General features: G+C 37.4%; 1 protein-coding gene across 24 annotated transcripts in view; it reads right to left on the reverse strand.

The window, feature by feature from the left end:
* DLG2 (discs large MAGUK scaffold protein 2) overlaps positions 1–25,324 on the reverse strand; it is a 1,004,454-nt gene that overhangs the window by 323,744 nt on the left and 655,386 nt on the right. For all 24 annotated transcript variants that reach the window (XM_051779210.1, XM_051779204.1, XM_051779229.1 and 21 more), the window contains one exon: positions 12,959–13,083. In XM_051779210.1, coding sequence (XP_051635170.1) covers positions 12,959–13,083 — 125 coding nt within the window. The remainder of the gene's footprint in view (positions 1–12,958; positions 13,084–25,324) is intronic.

Consider the following 25,324-nt stretch of genomic DNA (forward strand, 5'->3'; position numbering starts at 1 on the left):
TGACACTGCTTTTTTTACTCTTTTCTCTTTGTCATTTAAAAGCAATTTGGACCTAATTTTGTATCAAAATATGTTTGCCTGGCTTTAGTTAATATCCAGAAGTCTTTTTAGACCTGAAATTTGTAGATAGCACAATTTATGCAGTGATGCAGCCAGCACTCCATTGAGAAATGATCACAAGGGCAAGAGACTTAAAAAATAGGTTATTTAAATTATTACAAGCCAAATAAAGAAACAGTATAATTTAAATATATGGACACATACACTGAAAACTTTTAAAAATGTACTACTGCCAAATGCACTAAGCATTTGTATTTTAAATCATTGATTACAAAAAACCCCACAAAACCCCCTAACCTGGTAAGGCATTAATCACAACAATTTTTAGATATAGGAATGAATTTGTTACCAAAATTTTAACACTAATACCATGCAGTGAACATTCACATAACTAAAGAAACTTCAGCTTCAAATAATAATAATAATAATAATAATAATTATAATTATAATGTTAATAATAATAATAGCATCATATTATTGATTTCTAAATCAGTATTAGTTTTAAAATTTGGTTAGGTATTGACTTGGTATTACTTAAAATTTACTCAGTAGAACAGAATGCAATATGGTCAATAACATTCAGGAGCTAAAAATGAGAGTAAATTCCAAATCAGCTTCAAATATAATTCTCTATATCCTAACTTTTGAAAACAAAACCAAAAAAACCAAACCAATCAAACAAATAAACCCAAAAAAACCCACAAAAAACCAAGCAAATAAAATTTTGTGCATATCTACTTGAAGGCTGAGGCAACAACACTACAAAGGAGTGCCATTCTTTGTCTGTCTGATTAAAACAGAGAGGTTAAGGATGCTTCACAGACAAACCCAATGCAGCGAGGAGAAGCTAAAGCCCACTCGGTTTAATGCCTCCCAGAAAAGCCACATGTCCTTGTGCACACTTTGAGCATGGCAAGTACTTATTAATTAATGGTAGTTCATCTCACAGGGTGTAGCTTTATGGGGCAGAAGGAAGAGCAGCTGACAGACATTTAATCTGCCACAGACTCAAGCATAAACTTCCAGAATAAAAGTCAAGTTTAAATACATCTACAACAGGAGGACCTCTTTTTTTATTATTTATTTTCCTTTATAACAAACATCCTGAAAGCAGAATGATATCCTGTCACTGTTTAATGGTTTGGAGGTACAGCTGTTCTAAATCATTTATAATGAAATGATTTTCTGTGCCATCAAGCTTTCAGTTATTGCTTGGCCAGAATAACTCAAGGCAAATTAACTCTTTTGCTAGGTAAGCCACACCTGTGGTAATTTTGCACAGAGTTTATGATCTTTCACATCACACATTACTGCTTTTAAAATGTTCCCTGCATAACTCACATCCTCTTTAAACAGAGTCAAGGAACCATGATACACAAACATATGTCAAGGTAAAGTTGCCAGACTGGGAGTGAACCAGGCACGCAAGTATAAAAGACAAACCAAAACAATTCTCCAAACACAGAAGACCATTTTGTACTTAGCAGACCTGATTCCCATCTTAGCTTACTGGAAATCAAGGATGACTTTACTAAAAGCAAAGGATTTGCAATAGTGCAGCGCAGACACAGGAGCAAGGTGACTCAGGCTAGCAGCTCCACCAGGTAACACCTGCAGCCACTGCCCAGCTGGCAGCCACTGCCTGAATGCCTCATCAACCACTGCCCAAACTGCTCAGCCACTGCCCACTTGGCAGCTCTGGCCAGCCCATGGCTGTGTTTAAATGTCTGTGTTCAATGGCAAGTTAATAGCAGCAAGGGGACAGCTAAGGAAGCAGACAGGGAAGAGAGGGAGGGGGAATGCGGAGAGTGAGCAGGATGCTGGGGCTGGCAGTGGCTCCACAAGCCTTCCCTGAAGCAGACTTAAACTTGTGTCAAATTTTCTTTATTAACATCTTGCAAGATCTATAGGAACTACTATTTCCTTTTTCTCTCCCCCTCTCCCAAAATATTCTCCCACCCTGCATTTCTTCTCCCTCTGCATTTCTTGTCCATTCCTCATCTTTGGTATCTTTGGTTCTTACCACATTTTTCCATTCCTCCGTCCGTTCTCTAACTCCCAAGTTATCCTCAGTCTCTCTGCGTCTCGTCTCCTGCCACTGCCATGAACGATGCTTTCCTTTGGAAACTACTCCCACTAGCAACCGAGTGCTAGAACTCCCAGTGTATCCAGCCTCTGCTCGGCTTGATCCAGGTGGCTCTGGCAGCCTCTAATGGTGGCCAGAACGAAAACTGCTGCTCACAGGACAAGGATTCATGTCTGCCTGTCAACGGCTGAAGCCCAAGTGGAACAGTGGAAAGACGAAGGATGAGCAGAAGGAGGTGTAGGTAGCTGTGGGGTGTTGTGAGAGGAAGGTGTTGGGATAAAGCAAAGGGAAAGAAAACAAATATCTGTAAAGCCTGGGATGAATGAGGGCATCAGGAAGCAGCCAAGCTCCTCCCAGCTGCAGGGCTGCTTGGCAGGTACTGGAAAGTGCCCCAGGCCAGGCACTGTAGGCGTGGTGGAGGGCAGGGACAGCTCCGGCTTCGCAGCCCTGACTTACCCTCGGAGCCCTCCGGTTCAACTGGACTCGGCGCCATGGGGGGCTTTGAGGCCCAGAGCCCAGGGGAATGGCAGCAGCCTAGGCCAGGCCGTGCATGTCCAGCCTGGGCATGGTCAAGGCTCTAACTCGGGGTCAAGGTGTGCTTTGCCCGCTGAAGGCACCGAACTACTCAGCTGTTCCTCAACCATGGTTAAATTTCTCCCAGCTGACACCAGCACTCTCTGTACCGCGTTCAGGTTTGTGCAGGAAAACCAGTTACAACAGATAACCCAGGAGGCAATTCCAGGTTCAGGATTTTTACAAGTACTTTTCATCTGTGGCTCTCAAAGGGTTTTGCAAATATGAACTCGTTACAGCTTCACAACAAACCCCCGTGAGGCAAAGATAATGATCACTGTATCCATTTTACAAATGGGGAAACTTGAGCATAAAAGAAGAAAAGCATTTCCAAAGATCAGGCCCAGCAAGTTGAGCACAAAATGAAGCAGCACTGCCACCCCAGCACTTGCACCAACAAGCAGAAAACCCTCCTTCCTGCTCTGATGTGATTGGGATAGCTATTCCCAACATAGGTAGAGCCTAAAAGAGAATGGGGGAGGAGAAAACACGTCGTTCAAGTTCAGTAAGAAACTTCACCAGCTTCAGAGCATCAATACCATTAGGCTACATACAACGTAGCTGCAACTCAGAGTAGAGTGCAAATAGGTAGGTAGAAAAAAACTCAAAGCTTGTTTTTTGTTTGTTATGATTCTGAGTAACACACAGAATCACTGCGCATGGCATAAGCAGCACATTGAAACAAAGTATTCCTACGTCTTCCAAGCTTGCTATTGAAATTCACATGCTGTGGGGAAACAAATTTAGAACCCCTACTATAACAGCTGCACTAAAAGTGTGACAACAGTGATGAGATAGTCGGGAAACATGGTTTGGCTAAAAGCTGAAAGTTCAAAGTGTTTATACAAACCACAGCCAAGAGTTTTGACAGTGTATGAACTGTCTCACAGTGTACTAGTTGTTTTGCCTGTCAGAAGCAAAACAATGACCAAGCTTCTTCTTAAAAGTTTTAGAATCAGATCTTTGATGGTTAAAAGGAACTTTTTTTTAAATGATAACCTAAGTCAGTTACTTTTTTGCCTAAAATCTTATTTTCAGGTTTTGTGGAAATTGAAATGAAAATTTCAGTAACACCTGTTGAGTACAAGAACAGATGAGAAATATTTTTCCCTTGCCTAGCACTGACTTCACAGAGAGCTGATGATTTCTAACGTATGTAACCACAGACGGCTTCTTACTCCAGATGAATTGTCACTGAGCTATTTAAACTCACAACTGCAGTATCAGTGCAGACATGTTGATGAAATAATCACTTGTATTTGGCTGCATGGTGCTGTTCTGCTGCTGCAACACTCTGGGGTGACTGTAGTTTCAGGTAGAATGGATAATAAAGGAACTCTTGGGAGAGAGAGACCTCTTAACCAGTTCAGTACCATTGCATGGAATCTCTAGTGCAATGAGTATTACATAACCTAAAGTCCTAGTACCATACTACTTTGCTTAAGTGTTATTCAGAAGCAGTAGAATTCGATTAGTGGAAAGCAGCTCAGAAACATATGGGGGAAGAAAATGATCCTTTGTGTTACAAAAGGAAACTTCTATAAAAATGTCCATCACTGATGTCTATAAAGAGGTCCTGAAAATTCATCAGTTTCAAATACCACAAGCCAGAGAGGTACCTTTTTCACTCATTAAATTCTATTCTCTTTACCTGACAATTTAGCTGTTAAAACATAATGTCCCTTTCCGTTTTGGCATCACATATAAGAATTGCTACAGCCTACCAATTATTTTCAAAATAGGAAAAGCATAATATAAACAATGATAAATAATAAAGTATAATCAAATTCAGAGACACACAGGGGATCCACAATACTGAACAAGCAATGCAAACTTCAAATAGGAAAAGAAGAGAAAAGAAGGATTGGGCCGAAGAAAAGTGATGTAGTGCAGGCAACAGAGAACAAAATTACACGATCACATATTCCATTGATGAAAAGATATATAAGTTGTTAATTTAAAACATGAGCTATGGTAAGACATGTTCAACTTTGAAAATAATATAGGAAAATCAGATTTTGATTTTGTGACCTGCCTTTTTTCATGTAGATCCCCTGTGGTAATTCTTTTTTTTTAATTCCATGATAGCTCAAAAATGATACAGATACACAGACAAAAAGAGTTAATAAGATCAAACTTCCTAACACAAACCAGGACAGAGTGAGCAGTCAATAAATCATGATTTAATTTATGACTGTCTGCAAAGCAAGCATGTTTTGCCAAATGGGGTGAATGCCTCTTTATTAACTTACTGCTAAATTATGTGCTGAACTAACAGCATTGTCAGAGGCCTGTAAACAGTGCAGATATGAATCAGTGTTTTGTGGTAGCACCGTAATTATAATAACATCCTGAACAAGCTGTATGCCATTGCAAGGCACATAGACCTGATACTGATAGGCTTAAAACAAGATCAAAAGTTAACAAATAGGGACTTAGGCAGTGAATCACAAAGCATACACACTTCTATTTTGATATATAACTATGGTGAAATAAAGCCAGTTCCCAAGCTGGATTAGGGACACATGACATGCTTGTAAAAAACATGATCTCTCCTGGGAATAGCTCTTCACATTAATCTGAAAAAGCCCAATAGCATCACTCTCAAGTCACTTTTTAGTAAGCAATCTAGAGATACAAATGGACACCAATGTGCAACAACTATGTGCCTCCTGCTGCTGGAGGGATCTAGGCTTCAGACTTTTCATCAGAGGCAAAGCTCAGCCCATGGGGAAATGACTAAAGAGGGTCCTTTATCTAGCCAGCTCTCAGGTGAGGACTCAATTCTGCTTCCTCTCCTCCATTTCTTCTTACCTTTCTCTGGTAAACTACACACAATACCAGTGTTTCTTAATTCCAGTTTTCAACCTTTGAATCAATGGCATGAAGTTGTAATTTTTCCTCTCTATTTCATTTTAGTTAAACAGAGACATATGTTTAAAATTCTGATCAGAATGCAGTCTTTAAATTCCTTTTCCTTTTTTTCTTTTTTTAAATTCAGAAATATCCATGAGAAAGGGTCTTCAGAGTTCCTCTCTTGCTACTTATACATCTCCTGCTACATAGCTAAATTTATAATCCTTTGACATATCATAGTGGGTTAGCTGACAAATGAAGGGAACACAAATCTGACTTGTTTAAAGCCTTTCCTGGTAGGCATTTAACTGAAGCCTGTAAGACACAGAAATATGAGAGAAGGAATCACTATTCTATTCCAAGCTTTCTCCTTGATTTACTAGATGACTGAGGGCAAGTTATTTGGATTCTTGTCTCCTGCCATTAGCATGTGTATAACATTCCTTTCCTCACACCAAATCACTTTGAGAGCTGGGGGATGGGAAGGGGTGGGGGTGAATCCAATGGGAGAAACTGATATAGTGGTGGCAGAACAACATAGCATGCCTAAAAAATGCTGCAGTTTCACAATCCTAAACCTCCTGACAATCAGTAATTAAAATAATATCAAGAAAGATACCTAAACTAAGGAAAGACGAGCACTGCACAGCCTTGATACTTTTTAACCTATGATATTCAGTTAGCTGGGGGTACCAGTGCTGTTTCTAGTTGGTCTGTCAAAGGTAGCTCTCCACCAACGTACTTTGCTCAACCTGTTTAAGTTCTCCTTAAAAATGTCCACAATCCTAAGGGAAAAAAATTGATAGGTTCACAAATGTAAAAAGACTGGAAACCAGTTTCTGAGAAGAAAGAATGAATGAAACAGCTACAGGTCTGGACAGCTAACCAGGGCAATATGCCTCCTCCAGGCACAACCACTTTCTTCTCTTTGACTTACCCCTCACATTGACCTTCTTTCCTCTTCAGTACAACTAAGGCTTAAATACCAAAATAATCTTTGGTACCAACATTAACCCTTGAAACTCAAGCTAAAGACTATCCAAATCTATCTCAGTCCTGTGAATAAACTAATTCATATTCAGTCACATATGCAATAACAGACTTTTGTATCACAGGTTCCATAAGATTCCTGTGACCAAGAGATTGGTATGTAACATAAGGTTTGAATCCTTGTTCTATCCAAGACTCTTTTATTTGCTTTTTTTCAGATCCCAAGATTGTTTAAAATTCACATTTTCGTACTTGTCTTCACAAGAAAGAATAGTGTATTTTTGACAGCAATAGATAAGGAACTCATATGACCCTCTCATTCCTGTAGACAGAGTTTTGAGAAAAATATCTCTAAAATCAGAATTGGACTCTGTGAAGCTCTAATCAACAAAAATGATTCTTGACTAAAAACAGCTTTGGTTTATGGTTGCTGAAAATGAAATCATATTTTGGGAGCCTGTGCTCTTTTAAACTTGATCATAATTGAAACCTTTGCATTATTCTTTTTGGTTTTTTTCCCCCTCCAATCAAGTTATACGACTATGCTGTGCTTCTAATTCCATAAGCTGATCACTCTTGTTTTCACAGAGTATGATGAATGGTTTACACGTGTGTTGCCTTTTGAAAGCCAGAATTTCACTTATGATCAATAAGTGTCAATAGAAGTAACTACTGTATATTGTATCAAAGTTCTTTGCTTTATGTAGGCAGTTGAAACAAGCACTGCATTTTTTTATCTGACACAAACTCAAATGAAACAAAAGAAGGCACTGAGCTATAATTACTGGAATCTTCTCTCTTCCAGAGAGGAAAAGAAATCTAAATTCAGAGCTTCTTTATTAAAAAGTACGTGTTTGCCCATGGACAACTGACATGAGATAAAAGCAGAAGGTTTTATGCATTAAAAGTCTAAAAAGATCAAACCGTTAAGAGAAATTCTCCTTCAACTCAGTGGGAATGGTTACTACTTTCAGAGGTTTTATATTCTTTGTCTACTGTTGACTTGAAACTCAAAGCTTCAGAGAAACATGGTATGCACCATTCAGAAAAAAAATAATTAATTTAGTTCCAAGGTTATTATACTCACATTTAGATAAATAATTAAATCTAAAATAATTTTTATATTCCATTAAATTATTTGCTGTATATTATTTACTATATATGAAATTATTTTCTATATATTTTAAGGACTTTATAAAAGATTCCACAGCTTGCCTTATTTTGCAAGATGAAGAGTTAGTGTACTTATATAAAATGCCTTCTAAAATCTGAGTTGTGCAGTGTGGTGCTTCTTACACTAGTTCTAGAAGTCAGTGCATTTCAGGGAGAGTAGTATGTAAACATATTAGTTATTACTTCCTTGAGGAGAGCACTGGAGGTGGTGCTGATCTCTTCTCTCTGGTGACCAGCAACAGGACATGAGGAAAATGAATGAAGCTGCTTGGGGGAAGTTCAGATTGGACATGAATAAAAGATTCTCCACACAGAGTGTGGTCAGTCACTTGAACAGGCTTGCCAGTGGAGTGGCTATGGTACCACACCTGTCAGAGCTCAAGGAGCATCTGAATGATGCTCTTAGTCATATGGTTTAGTTCTAGGTAGTCCCGAGAGGAGCAGGGAGTTGGACTCAATTATTCTTATGGGTCCCTTTCAACTTGAGATATTCTGTGATTCTGTGCTGTTATGATTAGTATTTGAAAGTTCAGGAAGTCTTTCAAAAACAGGAATGCTTTATTAAAATGAATGTAGTCTTAAGTGGCTGATAACTATTGGTTTTTTTTAAGCAGAGAAATGGGCCACAAAGTGATACAAACCCACACTATGCATTGTACCTACTGTCAATAAAAGTACTATTCTCCACTAAAGGGAAAACCCAGGAACTCAATCACCTTTGTTTGTCTCACACTCAGATTTTATATACAAGAATAATCTGCAGAATCAGAGAACAATTCAGGTTGGAAGGGACCTTTGGAGGTCATCTAGTCCAATCTCCTGCTCAAAGCAGGACCAATTTGAAAGTTCAAACATATTGCTCAGGAGTTTGTTCATATGAATTTTGAGTCTCTCTGAGGACAGAGATCTCAGAATCTCACAGAATCACCAGTTACAGTGCCTTTCTCTCCTCATGAAAAAGATCTTTTTTATCCTCAGACCAAATTGGAATTTTCCTTATTGCAACATGTGGCTGCTGCCTCCAGGTCTTTCTCTGTATATGTCTGCTGACCTCCATGCTGGCCTTCAGTACTGCCAGGGCACACTGCTGACTTGGGCCAAATCACAGAATGAAAGTATCATTTAGGTTGGAAAGCACATCTTGAGATCCCCTTGTCAAACTCTCTCTGCTGAAGCAAGTTTAGCTAGAACATGTTGCCAGGAACATGTCTAATCAGGTTTTAAATATCACAGAATCACAAAATATGATGAATTGGAAGGTACCCAAAAGAATCATCAAATCCTAGCCCTGCACAGGACCACTCTCAAGAGTCACACTAGGTGCCTGAGAGTATCCAAATGTTTCTTGAACTCTGCAAGGTTTGATGCTGTGACCACTTCCTGGGGAGCCTGTTCCAGTACCCTCTGGGTGAAGAACCTTTTCCTAATATCCAGCCTAAACCTCCCCTGACACAGCTTCAGGCCATTCCCGTGGGTCCTGTCACTGGTCACTACAGAGAAGAGATCAGTGCCTGACTCTCCTCTTCCCCTCATGAGGAAGGTGTAGACTGCAATGAGGTCTCCCCTCAGTCTTCTCCAGGTTGAACAGATCAAGTGACCTCAGCTGCTCCTCACACAGCTTCCCCTCAAGGCCCTTCACCATCTTCATTGCTCTCCTTTGGACACTCTCTAACAGCTTAATATTTTTCCTATATTGTGGTGCCCCAAACCACACACAATATACAAGGTGAGGCCTCATCAGTGCAGAGCAGAGTGGGACAATCCCCTCTGTTGACCAGCTGGTGATGCTTTGCCTGATGCCCCCCCTGGACATGGTTGGCCCTCCTGGCTGCCAGAGCACTACTAACTCATATTCAACTTGCCCTTGACCAGGACCTCACGTCCCTTTCCGTGGCACTGCTTTCCAGCATCTCATTCCCCAGTCTGTACATACATCCTGGGTTGCTCCATCCCAGGTGCAGAATCCGGCACTTTCTCTTGTTGAACTTCATCTGGTTGGTGATTGCTCAGTCCTCTAATTTGTCAAGGTCTCTCTGCAGGGCCTCTCTGCCTTCGAGGGAGTCAATAGTTCCTCCCAGTTTTGTGTCATCCACAAACTTGCTTAGCATCCCTTCCAGTCCTGCGTCCAAGTCATTTATGAAGATGTTGAAGGTCACAGGGTCTAAGACGGAGACCTGTAGAACCCCACTAGTGACAGGTCCCCAGTGTGATGCAACCCCATTCACTATTACCTTCTGTGCTTGGCCCGTGAGCCAACTGGTCACCCACTGCATGATATGTTTATCCAGCTGCGTGCTGGACATTTTGTCCAGAAGGATTACCTTGGGTTACCTTGTCATAGAAGGAAATCAGGTTTGATAATCAGGACTTTTCTCTCATGAAGCCATCCAAGGGTAGACACTCTAGAACCTCTCTGGGCAACCTATGTGCAGAGTCAGCGACTCTCCCAGTAAAAAAATGTTTCCTCATGATAAGACGAAATGTCATGTGTTTTGTGTTCATTGCTTTTTGCCCTTTCACTGGACCCTACTGATATAAGTCTGGCTCCTTTGTCTTCATTCCCTCCCATAAGGTATTTATAGCTGATATTTATGTACTTATAACTATATGTTTCCCACTGAAGAGTCTTCACACGTATGGGAGGTTGCATTTGCTTCTGTTGGATTTACGTGAAACTTCGGCTGACCTACTCCTCCCTTGCCAACCCACATATACATGTAAAAGATTTGCAAGGGTCTGAAGCATTAAGTCAATTTCTTGCAGGTCACTTTCATAGTCTTGCTGTTTGAAGAACTTCACTTAGCTGTGTTAGATCAAAGGGACATCATGTAAAATGCAGTAGAAGTAATTTTACAGGCTTTTATGATTTAAAACCAGAAGTGGATATAGAAGCCAGTTCAGACAGTCGACACTGCTATAAAATGTAGACTGTCTGCAGGCAGAGGCTGAAGCAAAAATGGACACAAAAAAGTATATATTTTTCAGTCCATAAACACCAATCTCTGATTCTTAGGTAATTAAAAGTTGTTCTTTTGCTAGGAACCTAGGTTATCACTATTCTTGGCAAACATTTATAAATGTTGTTGAGCTTTTGTTCCTATAGAGTGGCCTTAGCTGATAAACTCTCTCTATTATGAAAAATTAATTATCATGTAAGTCAGTAGAGACGGCCCCAGGATATGCCCCTTCAGTGGCATATCAGTAATCATCACTGATAACTAAATTTTCAGATGTTCATAAAATGTGATAGGAGATGCAGGTCTTTATAACAAAGTGAAACCTACTTACCAGATAAAACAAAGAAAGGAGAAAACTTTCTGAAATCTATGGGAATTGGAAAAATGACCACACCAAATATATGACTAGAATATTAATCTAAGTCTTAGTTATAAGATATTTGTACTACTACACTTTTATTAAAAAACACAAAGTTTGCTAGGTCTAATTTTAATATTTTAATAATTTTAATAATGTAATTGTATTAGTATGCTATTTTTTGTGGGTTTAGAAGGTCTTTCTAAGACATTTATGAAACAGAAATAATCATGAGTTCAATTTACAGCGGTTAATACAAGATTGAGTTATGAAATATTTGATATCATACAAAGATAGCAAGACAAAATACTGCAATGGCTTCTGTCTTCTTAATGGTTTAAACTAAAAAAGCCTTCAAATTTAATAAAAAACTCTACTATAAAGATACTATTATTTTTTTGCAAGGAATTTTTTCTTGTTTTCAGAAAAATAGTTGGATGTTTAAGACCCCCCTATGTTGTTCATACTATCAAATTTAACAGCATGATTTCCAGATACTGCTATTTCTTCATGCTCTCTTTTCCATGAAGCTCGTCTGGACTAATGCAGACATTTACAGTACAGATCACTACAGCTGGACTAGTTAAAGAAACTCCTTTTCATTTGACTCACCAAAGAAAATATAGGCTTTTTTACTCTTCTGTTATGTTTTAGACATTGACTTCAGGATGAGATGAATCACAACCTAGAAATGCTTAAGTTTTTCTTAACTTACTATTAGGAGATTCTAAGCTTAAGGGTGGATAGATGCACTTTATTCATAAAGTTACATGAGATTGGTCCTACTCCTTTTGTCTGCAATCTTATTTAAAATGCAAATTCTTTAAGCACTGCCAACCACCATGACTCCTCATCACTATTGTAGTAAAAAAAAAGAATCATTTCCAAAATCAAATTGCTAAGCATACATAGCATAAGAAATATCCAAAACTTCCCCTAAAAACTGGACAACTTTTAACTTTGAATTAAAGGAAAAGGCTTTGGGAAAAATTGTTGCTACCATCTGGTTACATTTCATGAATTTTCGACCATCTGTTTTTGGCAAAGGCTCCCAGAGTTGATTCCAGTGCTGAGATCATGAAAGCATCAGAATTTTATCCCAAGTCTTTCCAGTTAAATTGCCTTTTTGGAGCATCAGCAGGCTTCATGACCAATAGGTAGGTGGCAGGCTCTGTGATAGCCGGAAGCCTTTCTGCATTCAGTCCATAAGGAAAGACAAGCACAAGCATTTCTTCTAAATGAAGAATAAAATCTAAGCATTTACTTCTAAACAAAAAGTTTCTCTTGTTTAAGAGATACACTATGACGTATTTGAGAACCACACCAAGTGACCTCTCTATCCATTTCAGAAGCTACAGCAATAAACTACTCAGGAGATGACTTAAAAGATAGAGATTAGCCACCACATCTTCATGGAGCAAAAAAATCGCTTGGAAACAGCGGTAAGCACACCTCATTACTGCAGTCAAATAACAGGAAATGTCTACAAATAGCTATGGTTACTTAGTAATAGCTTTGTAGTTTGGGAAGTCTTGATAGCTTTAATGTATAACACCAATGTGTAGTTCTTCAGCCAGGAACATACAAAAACCAAGCAGAAGAGATGGATGCATGCTGATATGCTGGTTTCCTCCTCCTGTCCCCATCTTGCCTTTTGTACTAAAGGAAATAACTGGTACAAAGATGGAGGCAGCACCATCAAAAGCCCCTTTATACAGAACTTAGCTAAACTTATTCAGTTGCTTTAAGCTACTTAAGTCAGCTCTCTTAGCAGAAAGGAGACTTGACTCATGTCATTTACTTCCCCTGACCCCATGAAAGACCCAATTGGCATCTGACTCCTAGAGAATAATTATAATAATTATGCATTTCATTTCCAAACATAAATAATAAGTTTGTTTTTACCTGAGTCTTCCATCCTCTGCTGCAGCTCCTCCTGGTATAATCTTAGTAATGAATATCCCGGGATCATCCCCAATGTGTGGGTTATCTGTTCCTCCAGCAATACTGAACCCCAGGCCGGAATTCCCCTGGAAAAATAGTAAAAAGTAAATCCACCACCCAGATGCTAGATTTCTACAGAATTCATTTGCAGTGCACAAGCAAAGTATCCTTGCTTCTTAAAGAAAGCACTTTATTTGCCAACTCCATACTTGAAGGCAGGTGACTCAGACAGAAAAATTAATTGTCAGTTAAAGAACAGAGGCTGTGAATATAAAGATTTCCCAGAGTTAATGACAGAGTTAATGGATACCCCTACAGAAACAGGATTTGACCTAAATTTGTTTTCAAAAGCAGTCACATAAATTAGCATCTGAACTCCAATATTAATTCACCCAAGTCAATGAAAGCTAGAGGCTAAAAACACTTCAGAGCTTTGAAAAAACACTTTTCAAACCACCATAATATAAACAGAAACAGTGAAAACCATTTAACTCTGACGTATTTTACTATACTAGTTTCTGTTGAAAAGTGATCATTGCTCAGATTCATGTGCTTTAAAACCAAAAAAACCCCCACAAATCCACAAAACAGGACTGTTTCTTTCATCTTAGTGATCTGCTAGAATGAAATGTTTGAAAGAGATTATGAAAACCTTCTAAATATCTTCCTTATTTCTTCTACTATTTGTGGAAATATCATGAAAGATAAATGAGCATGTATGCACACATATACACTCAAAAATTAAGTCACCATTTTTCACATAGAATTCAAATCAACAATTCTAATTCTTTTTTGGATATATATATCAGTTACTACGCTTTTCTGTATAAGTCAGCATTATTTATATATTATTTATTATTTTTTTCTGCATAAATTATTTTCCAAGAAGAAATAACTTATTTTTCTTTTTATCCCTTATTTATTAAAAGACAAATGCAGGTTTATGGACCCTCTATGCATAGCGGATGTCATAAAATTCTATGCAATATTTGATTCTTTAAATCTCAGCCAAAAGTATTTTTATAGGCTTATTATTTTCAGGCTTATCACAGTAATGTAACTATATATATATATTACAGAATATGTACAATATTGCAAATTAAATATATTCAGGGCATTAAAATACTTCTATTTCACCAGCTTCTCAGATTATTAGGAGTTTGTTTCTTCAACTGCTGCTTGTGGTCAGGTATCTAGTTCTGTTCTCCATACTTTTTTTTCTGAATAATTTAAATCAAATCTCATATCTGCATTTTTTAACTGTACTTCAATTAGTACATCAGACATGCATTTTGTGTGAAAGACTTTATGTTACCTGCCTGCAGCATGTCAAATTCTCAGTTCTGTTATCAGTATTCTACGTTTACAAAAGATGCAGTTCTCATTACTCAAGAGATACACATGCAATCTTCAGCTGCAGATTGTATGCTATCAGCATATAATTGTGAACTAATCTATAATCCAAGGAAATCGATTTAGGACTACACATATCTTAATATTTCTCATTTAGCTATAATGTGAAAAACATTACAGTACTGAAACACTGTATATATTTTCTGTACAGTTAGTAAACACCTCCAGGTCAGCATTATATATCTTTGATTTAATCTCCCTTTCATCATTAGTATCATCTCAGATTCAGGTTATTCTCCCAATATTTTAGTACATGCCTAATTATATAGTACACCCTACAGTGACATGCACTCTATAAATAAAAATATTTTCCTGAAAACTTTTCTATATATCATATTATTAATTAAGTTAATTGTCCAACACATAGGAAGGAAAAAAAGACTACTCGTACACACTTCAGGAAGCCTGGAATAAAAGTTTTAAAACACTGGTAAAACCAAAGGCAAATTTCTAGAAATTCTGAGTATTATTTGATTTCCAAGAAGAAAAAAAAAAAACAAACCTCTAAAAATAAAATAAAATTGTTGTGTTTCTTCTTAACTTCAAAGAGATTTAGAAAATATGCAGAAATCTGTGTTTCTGAAGAGAGGTAGATTTCCAAATCCCCAAAACCTACTTTTGATAGGAAAGGAGAAAGAGCAGGGTAGCAAAGAGAAATCTGGTTGTAATGATTAGCACAAAACACAAACAAAACACAAACCAAAACACAAATAAAAAAAGGGTATCTGAAGAGCTTTAAAAACTATCAAATCCTTTCTGTTATGTGGGGCGTGCTTAGCTGTTACAGTTCATTACATAAAATTCATCAGAATTTTTAGCAGGAAATAATTTCTGAAAAGGTTTCACACTTTCCCTGCAGTTTTCCTCCTACCATATCTTTTTCCATTAACATTTAGAGCTAAAAAGTATAGCAATGCTGACTGTAAGCAAAGATGTGATAAAACTGCAACAGACTTCTCAGGAGAATCAGTGCTAGCCTTGATATTTATCCATAAATGTGCATCTGTTACACTGCAAGACTATTCCAATTCTGCCCCTTAGGAGTAACCTTTAAAAAGAATAGGGCAGTACTCCTCACTGGCACTTCTGCATCCAGAAAATTTCAAGCAATTATTCTGGCTGCAGTCCTTGACTTGATCAACAGGATCTACAGGCTGTCAGGCACTAGCTGCCTCGGCAGCTAGGTATATCCCTTCAAGGCTTTCCTGCACCAGAAACTTGTGTTGCAAAAGCTAAGAGCAATTACACTTTTTTTCCACTGTTGTTCTTGAAGGGTCTGCATTGCCTACAAAGAAAAATCTTCTGTCTTTGTACCTCAGATCAAGGCCAACAAGGCTAAAAGCATATCTACAATCACTGATGGGTAAATTGGCCTTTTAAGAACCTTGGGTTGAAAAATAATGCAATAGGAATACTCTGGTTAAAAGCTACTGTGTTTCAGTTCTGTGCAGCAATACTGATGTGTGGATCTCTCTTCTTCCCTCATGCTTCCCTCCATGCTCTGCATCTAGTGTGCAGGTTCACTAGCATATAGTTGCTATATTAAAATCTTAGTTTGCAGTTGCCAAGATGTAATTTTAGATTCCAAATAAATACTGCCTACTACTGTAATGCTTCCTGAACATTTCTGCAAGGGTTGGTTCCCCACCCTTTACTTTTTGCACCTCCTTTGTCCCCATCCCAGAAAGAAAAAGAGTGTGGTAATTATCTTCACAACTTTTCTTGGCATATCTGTCTGCCTCCCATTTCATGTTAACCAATGAAAATGCTGCCCCTCAGCCCAAAACAATGACTGAACCATCACTTAGCCATGGCATTTTCCAAGGTGGAACATTCATGCTTTCCCTCACGCTGATTCATGTTTGGGAGTGGCTCCCCATAAATATCTGTCAAGTTAATTCACTGCCCTCTTTCTATTCCAAGCCTTACATCTCTTGGATGCTTACAAAGCAAGTTAACAATGAGCTCAGGGGGTGTTGACAATGCAGATAAATGCTCAGTAAGAAATAATAGCAGCTGATACAGAGGAGAAGAGATGCCAAGCAACAGAATTCTTCCTCCTTTAGAATACTCAATTGATCCTTTTTAATTGAGATTCATATTTAGGCCTAAATATGCTTGCCTGTTTTGTTTCAGGATTTTTCAGTAGAATCATCTATGCAAAAATCCCAAAACACATGTATATGAGACAAAAAACCTGAAGAAGTCTCAGACCTACAAACTTAAATGGTATTGCTCAAATGTTATTCACATGTCAAATATATAATATATATAATTCTATGATTCTATGGAGGGTTTATATCCAAATGTGTTTTGTGTTCAATTCTTATTAGCTAAATTATCTCTTGACCTAAATCTTTCCATGTCTTTGTCCAACCTGTCAATTTCTACTACTAAAAAAACCTCATATAATTAGTTACTGACGATATAAGGAAGATTTGCATAAAATTGCACAGCAATAGATGGATGAATGTGTTTTTTAATTGTTAGTTTAGTTTCTCACTAGCTTCCCCGCCTTTTGTTGCAAGGCTCCAGTCATGCACACAGCCTGACAAAAGGCTTCGCGTAGCACAACATGCCCGGTTTGACTGAAAAAACCCCACTGCCTCAGTTTCCTCCTATTCAGGCTGGATACCTCATGCTTCTCAGAGATTTACCACCAAGCTCAAATTTCTCTCTTGGCTCAGTTTTACTTTTCAAACAGAAAATTAGGTCAACTACCACAACAAAACAATTTCTCCCAGCCCAACACCTGAGGCCGCCTTTCTACTCTCCTCTGAAGGGAAGGTCAGCATTTCTTCTTAGGGTTTACTACATCAGCCTACCTCCTTTATGACTTTCTAAATGGGGCTTTACACCTACACAAGGACCAGCTGAGTTCTTTATAGCTCAGCCTGAGCAGGGAAGAGACCTGGCTGTAATTCTTCTGGCCTGGGGGTCAGACAACCTCAGGCAGAGACATGACATGACAGCAGATAACTGGCGTTATACCTTCTCCCAAAACTGAAACACAACACTTGGGGTCAGAATAATGGATGACTCACAACTAGGAAAAGAAAATAAAACTTGAAAGTTGTGGTCAGTTTGAATCTCTTCCCTCAACACTGTTATGTTTCCAAACAAGGATCACCAAATAAAGTAAGAATTCCCAGCAGGTACTAGTTTTGGGTAGCCAGAAGGCCATGAGACTCATCTTCTTCTTGTTCAGGCTTTCATCTTATTTTTTTTCATTTACACACTTTTAGGTGCAGCCATATATCATGCTGCAACTTCATAAGGCTGAAGAATTTTTATTTTGTCAGAGAGTAATGTTCAGAAATGCTCCACACTGACTTCTGTGGAAACAGAGTATACAGTAAGAGCTTCTGAAGTTATTTTCCCATGACATTGCAGCTTTCCATGGATGGTAGCCTCCTGTACACTTCTACAAATTATTTCCTCCTTATTGTGTCTCATTTGTCTTTTTTTTTTAAAGTTGCATTTGGCTTAGAACATAGTTTGATTACGCATGACACAAAGTCATTCAGTCTTTAATAAAATCATAGAAGAATGCAAGTCCAAGAAGCAGAAACGAGATCACAAATGCACATCAGAAGCAGACTAAATACTTCCCTGCATAAGGGCCAAGTGATTTGTATTTTACCATATTAAATAGGCTTACCACAATCACATGGAAGTTGTTCTCCGTTTTACTTTCTTTTTAATTCTGATCAATATGGTGACAGCAGAACTCACATAGATGCTTTTTGAATGAGCTAATTACTTCAGTGCTCCTAAAATAACTTCTCATAATCTTCTGAAATGACATGACTTTAAAGATCTCTAGCATTAAGTAAAAAAAAAAACAACTCTATTCACTCAACAGCAAAGCTATACAGGATTTTTTTCTACCTTTCACTAAGCCACCCTTAGTTTAACATCAGATATATACTGGGGTATTACCTGTCAGTAACACTGTTGAACAGTGTCCAGTTCAACAGCACACAGCCATATCTCAAACATCTTAACAAGTTAATGTTTCATCCCACTGAAACAAACAGGTGATTTTATAATATGCAAAACACTTCCATCTAATTCAGAATTTTGATAGAAATGTTTTTTAAACCCACCTACTCAAGACACTAAGATTTTTAAGACCGGATTCTGCTTTACAATTCTTTCACAATCTGGTATTTATATTGGCATTGTTCTGGAGAAAGAGTGATACATGCTAAATAACCGAACCATTTCCTGCCATAGTGTGTGGTTCTTTTGCCATCCCCCACTCTAACAATAAAACTTTCTAATCCTGCCACATCTAATCCTGTCTTTAGACTTCAATCATTCCAGCAATGTTTTCAGTTATTTGCTCATGCTATCCTGTACTATGCTTTTCCTCTCCAGTGTTTTGTCCAAAGCTCCAGTTTCAAAAGCCCAAACATCAAAGCCACATTTCTGTTTCATTCAGAGAACATTTGCATATTTATCAGAGTGCTGTTGAACTCTTTTGTACTTTCAAATCTACTCAAGAGTAACATAATTCATGAAATTCTCACTTCTCCCACAGACACTAGCACACTCCTCAGAGTCAGAGTTTTGAGACTCCATAGTTATATTATGCTCCATATGGTACAGATTTCAGATGTCTCATGGCACCATTTGTTGTTTTCAAGCCCCTTATCAGGTTCAGCACATTCATTACAAAACCACAATATACGACTACACCTGCTTTGACTACAACCGCTTTGTGTGCTTACTCTCACTTGTTAGCTGTAGAGTGATATTGTTCTCTCAGCTCTGCAAAGATGAAGTACAGCATTCAAGATGAAGTTTGAAAAAGATCCATGGGATTTGAGTTTTCATAATACATGTGAAATCTACAACATTGTAAAACAGAAAATCTAGACACGGAATGAAACCACTTCCAAATTGAGGCAACTCTTGAAAAAGTGCTAGCGTGTCCTCTATCTCTACACAGATTGATGCAAAAAACAGATATGAACTCTCCTCAGGTTTTCACTATTATACCTCTGTTAAGCTCTCATTAACAGTCTCTGAGCTGTGACAGATGTGTATGCCTAGTTTTTTTCTTCAAAGTATTTCTTGTCCTACTTCAGTGTTATCTGTAGGAATTGTCTTTCCCAGCAGCATGGGAGCATATGACCTTGCCTGTTCTGCCTCAGAGAGAAAAGTGAGGCAACATATGTCCTTTAGTTGGCTACATACAGTGATAGCAAACAAATGTCACAAAAAGCAGTAGCTGAGAAGTAGTATGGGAGAAAACTAAATATCCAAAATCTTTCATCAAAACACAGATGTATGCTCTTTAGAGCAGAGAAATGTTCTTCCGGGGAGTGTAAAGTTTCGCATCACTTGAAAAAAATCTTTCTTTGTCATGTTGTGTCACTCCAAGCTAGCTCTAGACTTCTCATCAACCAGGTTTCCTGGCTTCCAGGGCTACACAATCAAAAGTGAAAAAGTCAGATCAAGGAAACGAAAGCACCCATTAAGTGATAATAGTAATTTGACATAAGGGGGGTAGGGAAGAACAGGAGTCAGAGTAAAACACTAAAAGGAATTGAAGGAACAGCAAAGCTTATTCAAGAGACAAGCTACTTATAAAACTTTGACATGATCACCACTGAAAATTTCACAATGCAATTATCTGCAAAAACTGAGGAAATTAAGATATGTTTAAATGTAACTCTATGACAGAAGTAGACAGTCACGTTCTGTACAAGGACTTAGGGAACAGAAACTCGATTTTACTGAAGCTGCAGAAACCAACAGGGTTTCAGCACACAGTGCTAGCAATTAAAAGAAAAGAAGAAAACTCCTAGTGCTGACTTTAGTTCCTCTCTAATGATGACACCTCTCATCTCTTTCTGCTGATAATTCAGTGCTATGAAAACCCTGATGGATGTCTTGAGAATATGTGGAAACTCCTTGGTTAAACCAATTTGTAGCTCAAAGTCTTTGTGTTGAAAACTGCTGCATGTCTAAATGGGTTTATTTGTACAGATTGTATTATCACTATAGCATCGCCGTGGAAAGCACTTAGGGGAATTTGAGACTCCTGAAGTATCACAAGTGCTGGACTAAACCCAAGTTCTAAGCTACTCTCTAAGCTATTGTTCTTTTCCATTTGACTGTCATATTCACATGAGTATATTTAGTTGTTCTCATCTTGCAATTTGGTTTTTTTTTTAGCATATTCTTAACATATTTTAGTCCAGTAATTTCTTGGGTTATATTTCTTTACTGAAATATATATATGCTTAATCATTAAGGTTAAAATTCTGAAATATTTACATCCATTACAAGATTTTGGTATTTTCTTTCAAACTCTCACAATTCAATTCTTTCCAATTCAATTTCACATGAAAGGAAATGCATGAGTAAAACTCTTAATTTGCCACCTTATTCAAAATCATGATCTTCAGGGCATGTAATCTAGAATAAAAATTAAATTATTAATGAACCAAAAAGCCCTTAGGGCTTACAAATTCAAGCACAAATCCCAGGGGCAAATGACTGAGTATTCTTGCCGTTGCATCACTTACCTTGCCATCACTGCATTACTCCAGTGGTTAAGCATGCAGAGCTGAGCATTACCTACTCTTTTGTTATAAATTAAAGCAAACTTTTGAAACACAGTCATGTGTTGAATAACACTTAAGACTTTTCTTTCAGGCCCCATGATGCTCAATTATAGATTTTACTGAGAAGAAATACAAAGAAGGATTAATAACATGAAATGCAATTCATTCTTCTTTGTTTTTCACAGACACACATCTAAATCTCATCATTTTCCCAACTTTGTGCTAATCCTATTTTATTGTAACATTTCATTGCAGTGTCCATTTTGTTTCTTATTCTTAGCAAACCTGACTTTCTAGGACCCTGAGCAATCTGACACGGCTTTAAAGCTGTCTGTCTCTGAGCGAGAGCTTGGATTAGATGACCTCCACAAATTCCTTCCCAAATTAATTGTTCTTTACTTCTATGAAACACAAGAGTCGCAAATAGAAAATGTTTCAAAATCTGCTGCCATCTTATGAATAGTTCAGTCACTAAACACTTCCCTTCTGAATTTTATCTTAACAATTACGTGATGTTGAAATGTTTTGTATATATATATCATCACAAAAATTCCTTTTCCAAGATTTATACCTGTACATTCTTAAGTGCAGAGACTTGCTTAACATGGTCTCTATAAAAGTCTATAACTTTTATAGAGACTTTTATAAGTCTCTATATAAGTTATATATTATATAAGACATATAATGAACTATATAAGTCTATATAGTTTTATTAACTAAACAAATTAATTTTGTCAAATTAGAAATACACAGTTCTCTACATTAGAAAAATCAATCTTACAGTTGTCCTTCTGGCAGGAAGAAGTGAAGAGGAATCTTTAACCAGGTCTGTGTTTGCCAAACTTGGCTAAAACTTTCCCTAGGCAATATTTTCCTGTCCTTCTAGAAATCAGGTGAGGTAAGACTCACTGTTCCTTTACTTACATCAACACTTGTAAAATGTTTGGTAGTGTTCTGAATACATTATGCACATATATAAATAAATACACAGAACACTCTGAAACAGAACTAGACTACCATCCCCAACAGTATACATCTAATAACACATACTATCAGATATTATTTTTTGTTGGAAATTCAAAGGAATTCCAAAGTTCCTGTGTCCTACTTCTGATGTCATGATAAGGAATTATACTGAATCATATTAAAAATACCAAGGATAAGTTAATAGCAATTTTCAAGTCTCGTTACATTTTTTTAAAGGTGTTTGTCAGTGATTCACTGACAGAGAATACTGGTTTTGTGATTCGTCCCCAGCTGTACAGATGCCAGTTTTGTTTTTTTTGGAGGTGGTAGGAAGGCAGGCTGGGGAGGAGGCAAAGGTTAAGCCAAATTTCCTACCAGAAGAAGGGAAATTAGACTAGAAGTGACCAGTGTACACTTTTTAAGAAGAAATGCATAAGTCAAAGACATTTTCACTTCATCTCAGCCTCTCTATGGAAAGACACAGTCCAAAATGCTGCTGGGTCACAGATGCAGCTCACACACAGATAAGTCCATTTAAGTATAGTAATAAGTTTGATGAGCAGAATTTTCAAAATAACCAGCTTATTCCTTCTGATGTCTGACAGAATTGCCACCTATTTCAAAAGAAACAGTCAGTCTACAAGTAAGAACTTTTTGTAAATTCAATCTTTTATTTTAATTCCTAACATTTCAGATCTAGTACTCTTAGTATTAGCAGTATTTTTCTGTCACTAAAGACCTATTTTGTTGGTTCACTTTACGAGTAGCCACTCTCAGAAATAAAGCAGAAATTCCTGTTATTCGCAGCATGAAAAACATTAGGTTGGCTTCTGCTGTGTTTCTGGAATGTATTCCACATATCATCCAGACAGTAACAACGCAAAATGAGACCTGGAAAAAATAACCCTTCAGAAAGTGAAAAGATGTATGTGACACTGGGACTGTATTTGAGCAGTGCAAGTGTATTTGAAATTTTACTTGTAAAATACTCACAGAAAACAAGCAGGATGCTTCTGTTACTATAGCCCTCCTAAGCTAACTTTACTTTTCAACGATATTAGAGAAATTCAGAGAAGGAAGCAATTTCAGTTGAAAAGGAAATAATAACTAACTCAGATTTATAAGTACCCCTAGCAGTGAAGATTTCCCTTTCTGTTTTACTCATGAACATGCAGATTAACTATTTCTACTTCAAGATTTGTTAATTCCCATATCCTCCTCCTAAAGCAGAGAGAATTCTCACATCCCCTTCAGAGCTAAGGAACTGTAGTGGGTTTTGAAGAGAGGCACTGAGTATTACCAACATACTAAAATAGTCAGGAAGAACACCTCTAAAATCCTGGTTTGTAATATCAGCAGAATACATGGAGCTGAAAGAATGAGGAAATATCATATCTTTTTTTTTGATGATTGTGGGTTTTTTGCACTAAATAGGCGGCATCCATTTTACCAGGCTTTTAAAACATGTTCAGTAGAACATTTTCAATTAGGGTAAGCACGCCATATACCCTTTCTCTATGCTGTATAGAAAGAGACACTTCTGCATTGCAATTCATCAACATGCAAATTGGCACAAGTCAAAATGTTTCACATATATTTATCAGTTGCAATCAACCTTTACTTAATAGTTTCTTAGTCCTGGCATGCAATTTGTGCTCTAAAATGAGAGAAAATTGAGGTAAGAAAGGGTTTGAAAAAGCAAGAAAGAGAGAGAATGAGATCAGAATAACCAGCAGACCAGTGATGAGGAACTCATCTGTGCTGCAAAACCTGAACCAAGCTACTGTTCTGAACAGGCACCACTGGAGTTTACATTTCAAAGGAGTACCCTAATCACTAGGTACACTATCTCTGATCTAGTGAATATATAATTGTATATTCAAAGCTGAACAGGTCCAACAGGAGAAAGACACACCTGAGCAAAGCAAGGCATTCATCACAGACAAATCTCTACGACATTTCAGGCAGAGGAGGCATGTCAATCCCATTTTCCCACACCCTGGATAAGCATTCTTATTATCATTGTGAATCCTTTTCCTTTCCCTTTCACTTTATGTATTTCCCCCAAGAAAACTTATGAAAGAGAAAATTTCTGCCAGTGTACAGCGGAGGTAGAAAAAAAAATATACTTCCAAAAAATTGGTGACACAACATTTCACATCCAACTCTCACGCTGCCGTCAGTGATATAGAGCCAAGGGCAGAAACAATTAGGAGAAACCACTGCTGGTACTTTTGCTGGCTTTTCTCAAAACTCCTTCTGAAAATTCACTACAGAGATAGTAGGTATTGCCCCAAAATATTTAACATAAGGAATCTGTGTTATTTTCATTAATATATATTAAATATTTATTTTCTCTAATTCTTTAAAATTCTATTCAAAGCACAAGCATGGTCATTCTTAGCATTAAGTATCTCCCCATTTTGCTGATATGAATCAACTTAAAGTCAAACATGTATATACCTCCTCTACAGTAAATTGCCCTTACACCTTGTAAAATTCACAAACTCTGTTCAGCATCAGAATTTTATTTTGCATGCCTAAGTATACTTGTATAAATCTACTGCTAGTAATGGCAATCTCCTTAAAAAACCAACGAGGTGACTGTATTTTCCAGCTGAAATAAGATTTGTCATTAAAACTCTATAGCTAGAAAATAAATTGCACATTGTCACTGCAATGAAACCTACTTTTTAACAAATACATGTGAAAGGTAGAATACCATCAAAGAAAAATTGTAAGCATCACGTCGATTTTTTAGCATCTATTAAGGTCCATCATTGTCTCCAAAGGTATCCAACAAATAACAAGATCCATGCAAAAGTTAAAGACAGACTTTTGTTATTGAGAAAATTGTGTGATACATACAAACATAATCGAAAGAATCCCTCCATTGAACAGTACTTTTGACACAGGAGGCATGTGGAATGCACAGTCATAGTGGTAATATAAGACATGGCCTAAATATCTGGGGTGTGCACATGCTTGTTTTATGCCAAAACTCACACTCTTAGAAGCGTTTAGATTCTGAATAAAAGCAACAATCAGTGAGTTAACAACCAGCTTTTCAGCAGACAGATGAAATGCCTATTAAAGGCTAGTCTTAAGAGGAAAAAACTTCTAAAATATATTTGTTTTCTCAGTAGTCAGATGTGGTGGGATGAATGAAACAGGAAAGGGGATGGCTGTTCTACATGTAGCAATTCGTTTCAATTGCTGCCTCAGCTTTCTCTATAAAGCAATGTCACTGCTTTAATAATGTCTGAAATGATCCATAGCTTTGGTGCACATTGAATGTACTCAAGATTTCCATAAAAGAAAATAAAATTCCTCATTAATGTCAAAGATTTTTTTTCCTATGATGAGA

This window comes from Manacus candei, unplaced genomic scaffold (assembly GCF_025592945.1).
Source record: "Manacus candei isolate 608988 ecotype Guabito, Panama unplaced genomic scaffold, ASM2559294v1 h1tg000014l, whole genome shotgun sequence".
NCBI lineage: Eukaryota > Metazoa > Chordata > Aves > Passeriformes > Pipridae > Manacus > Manacus candei.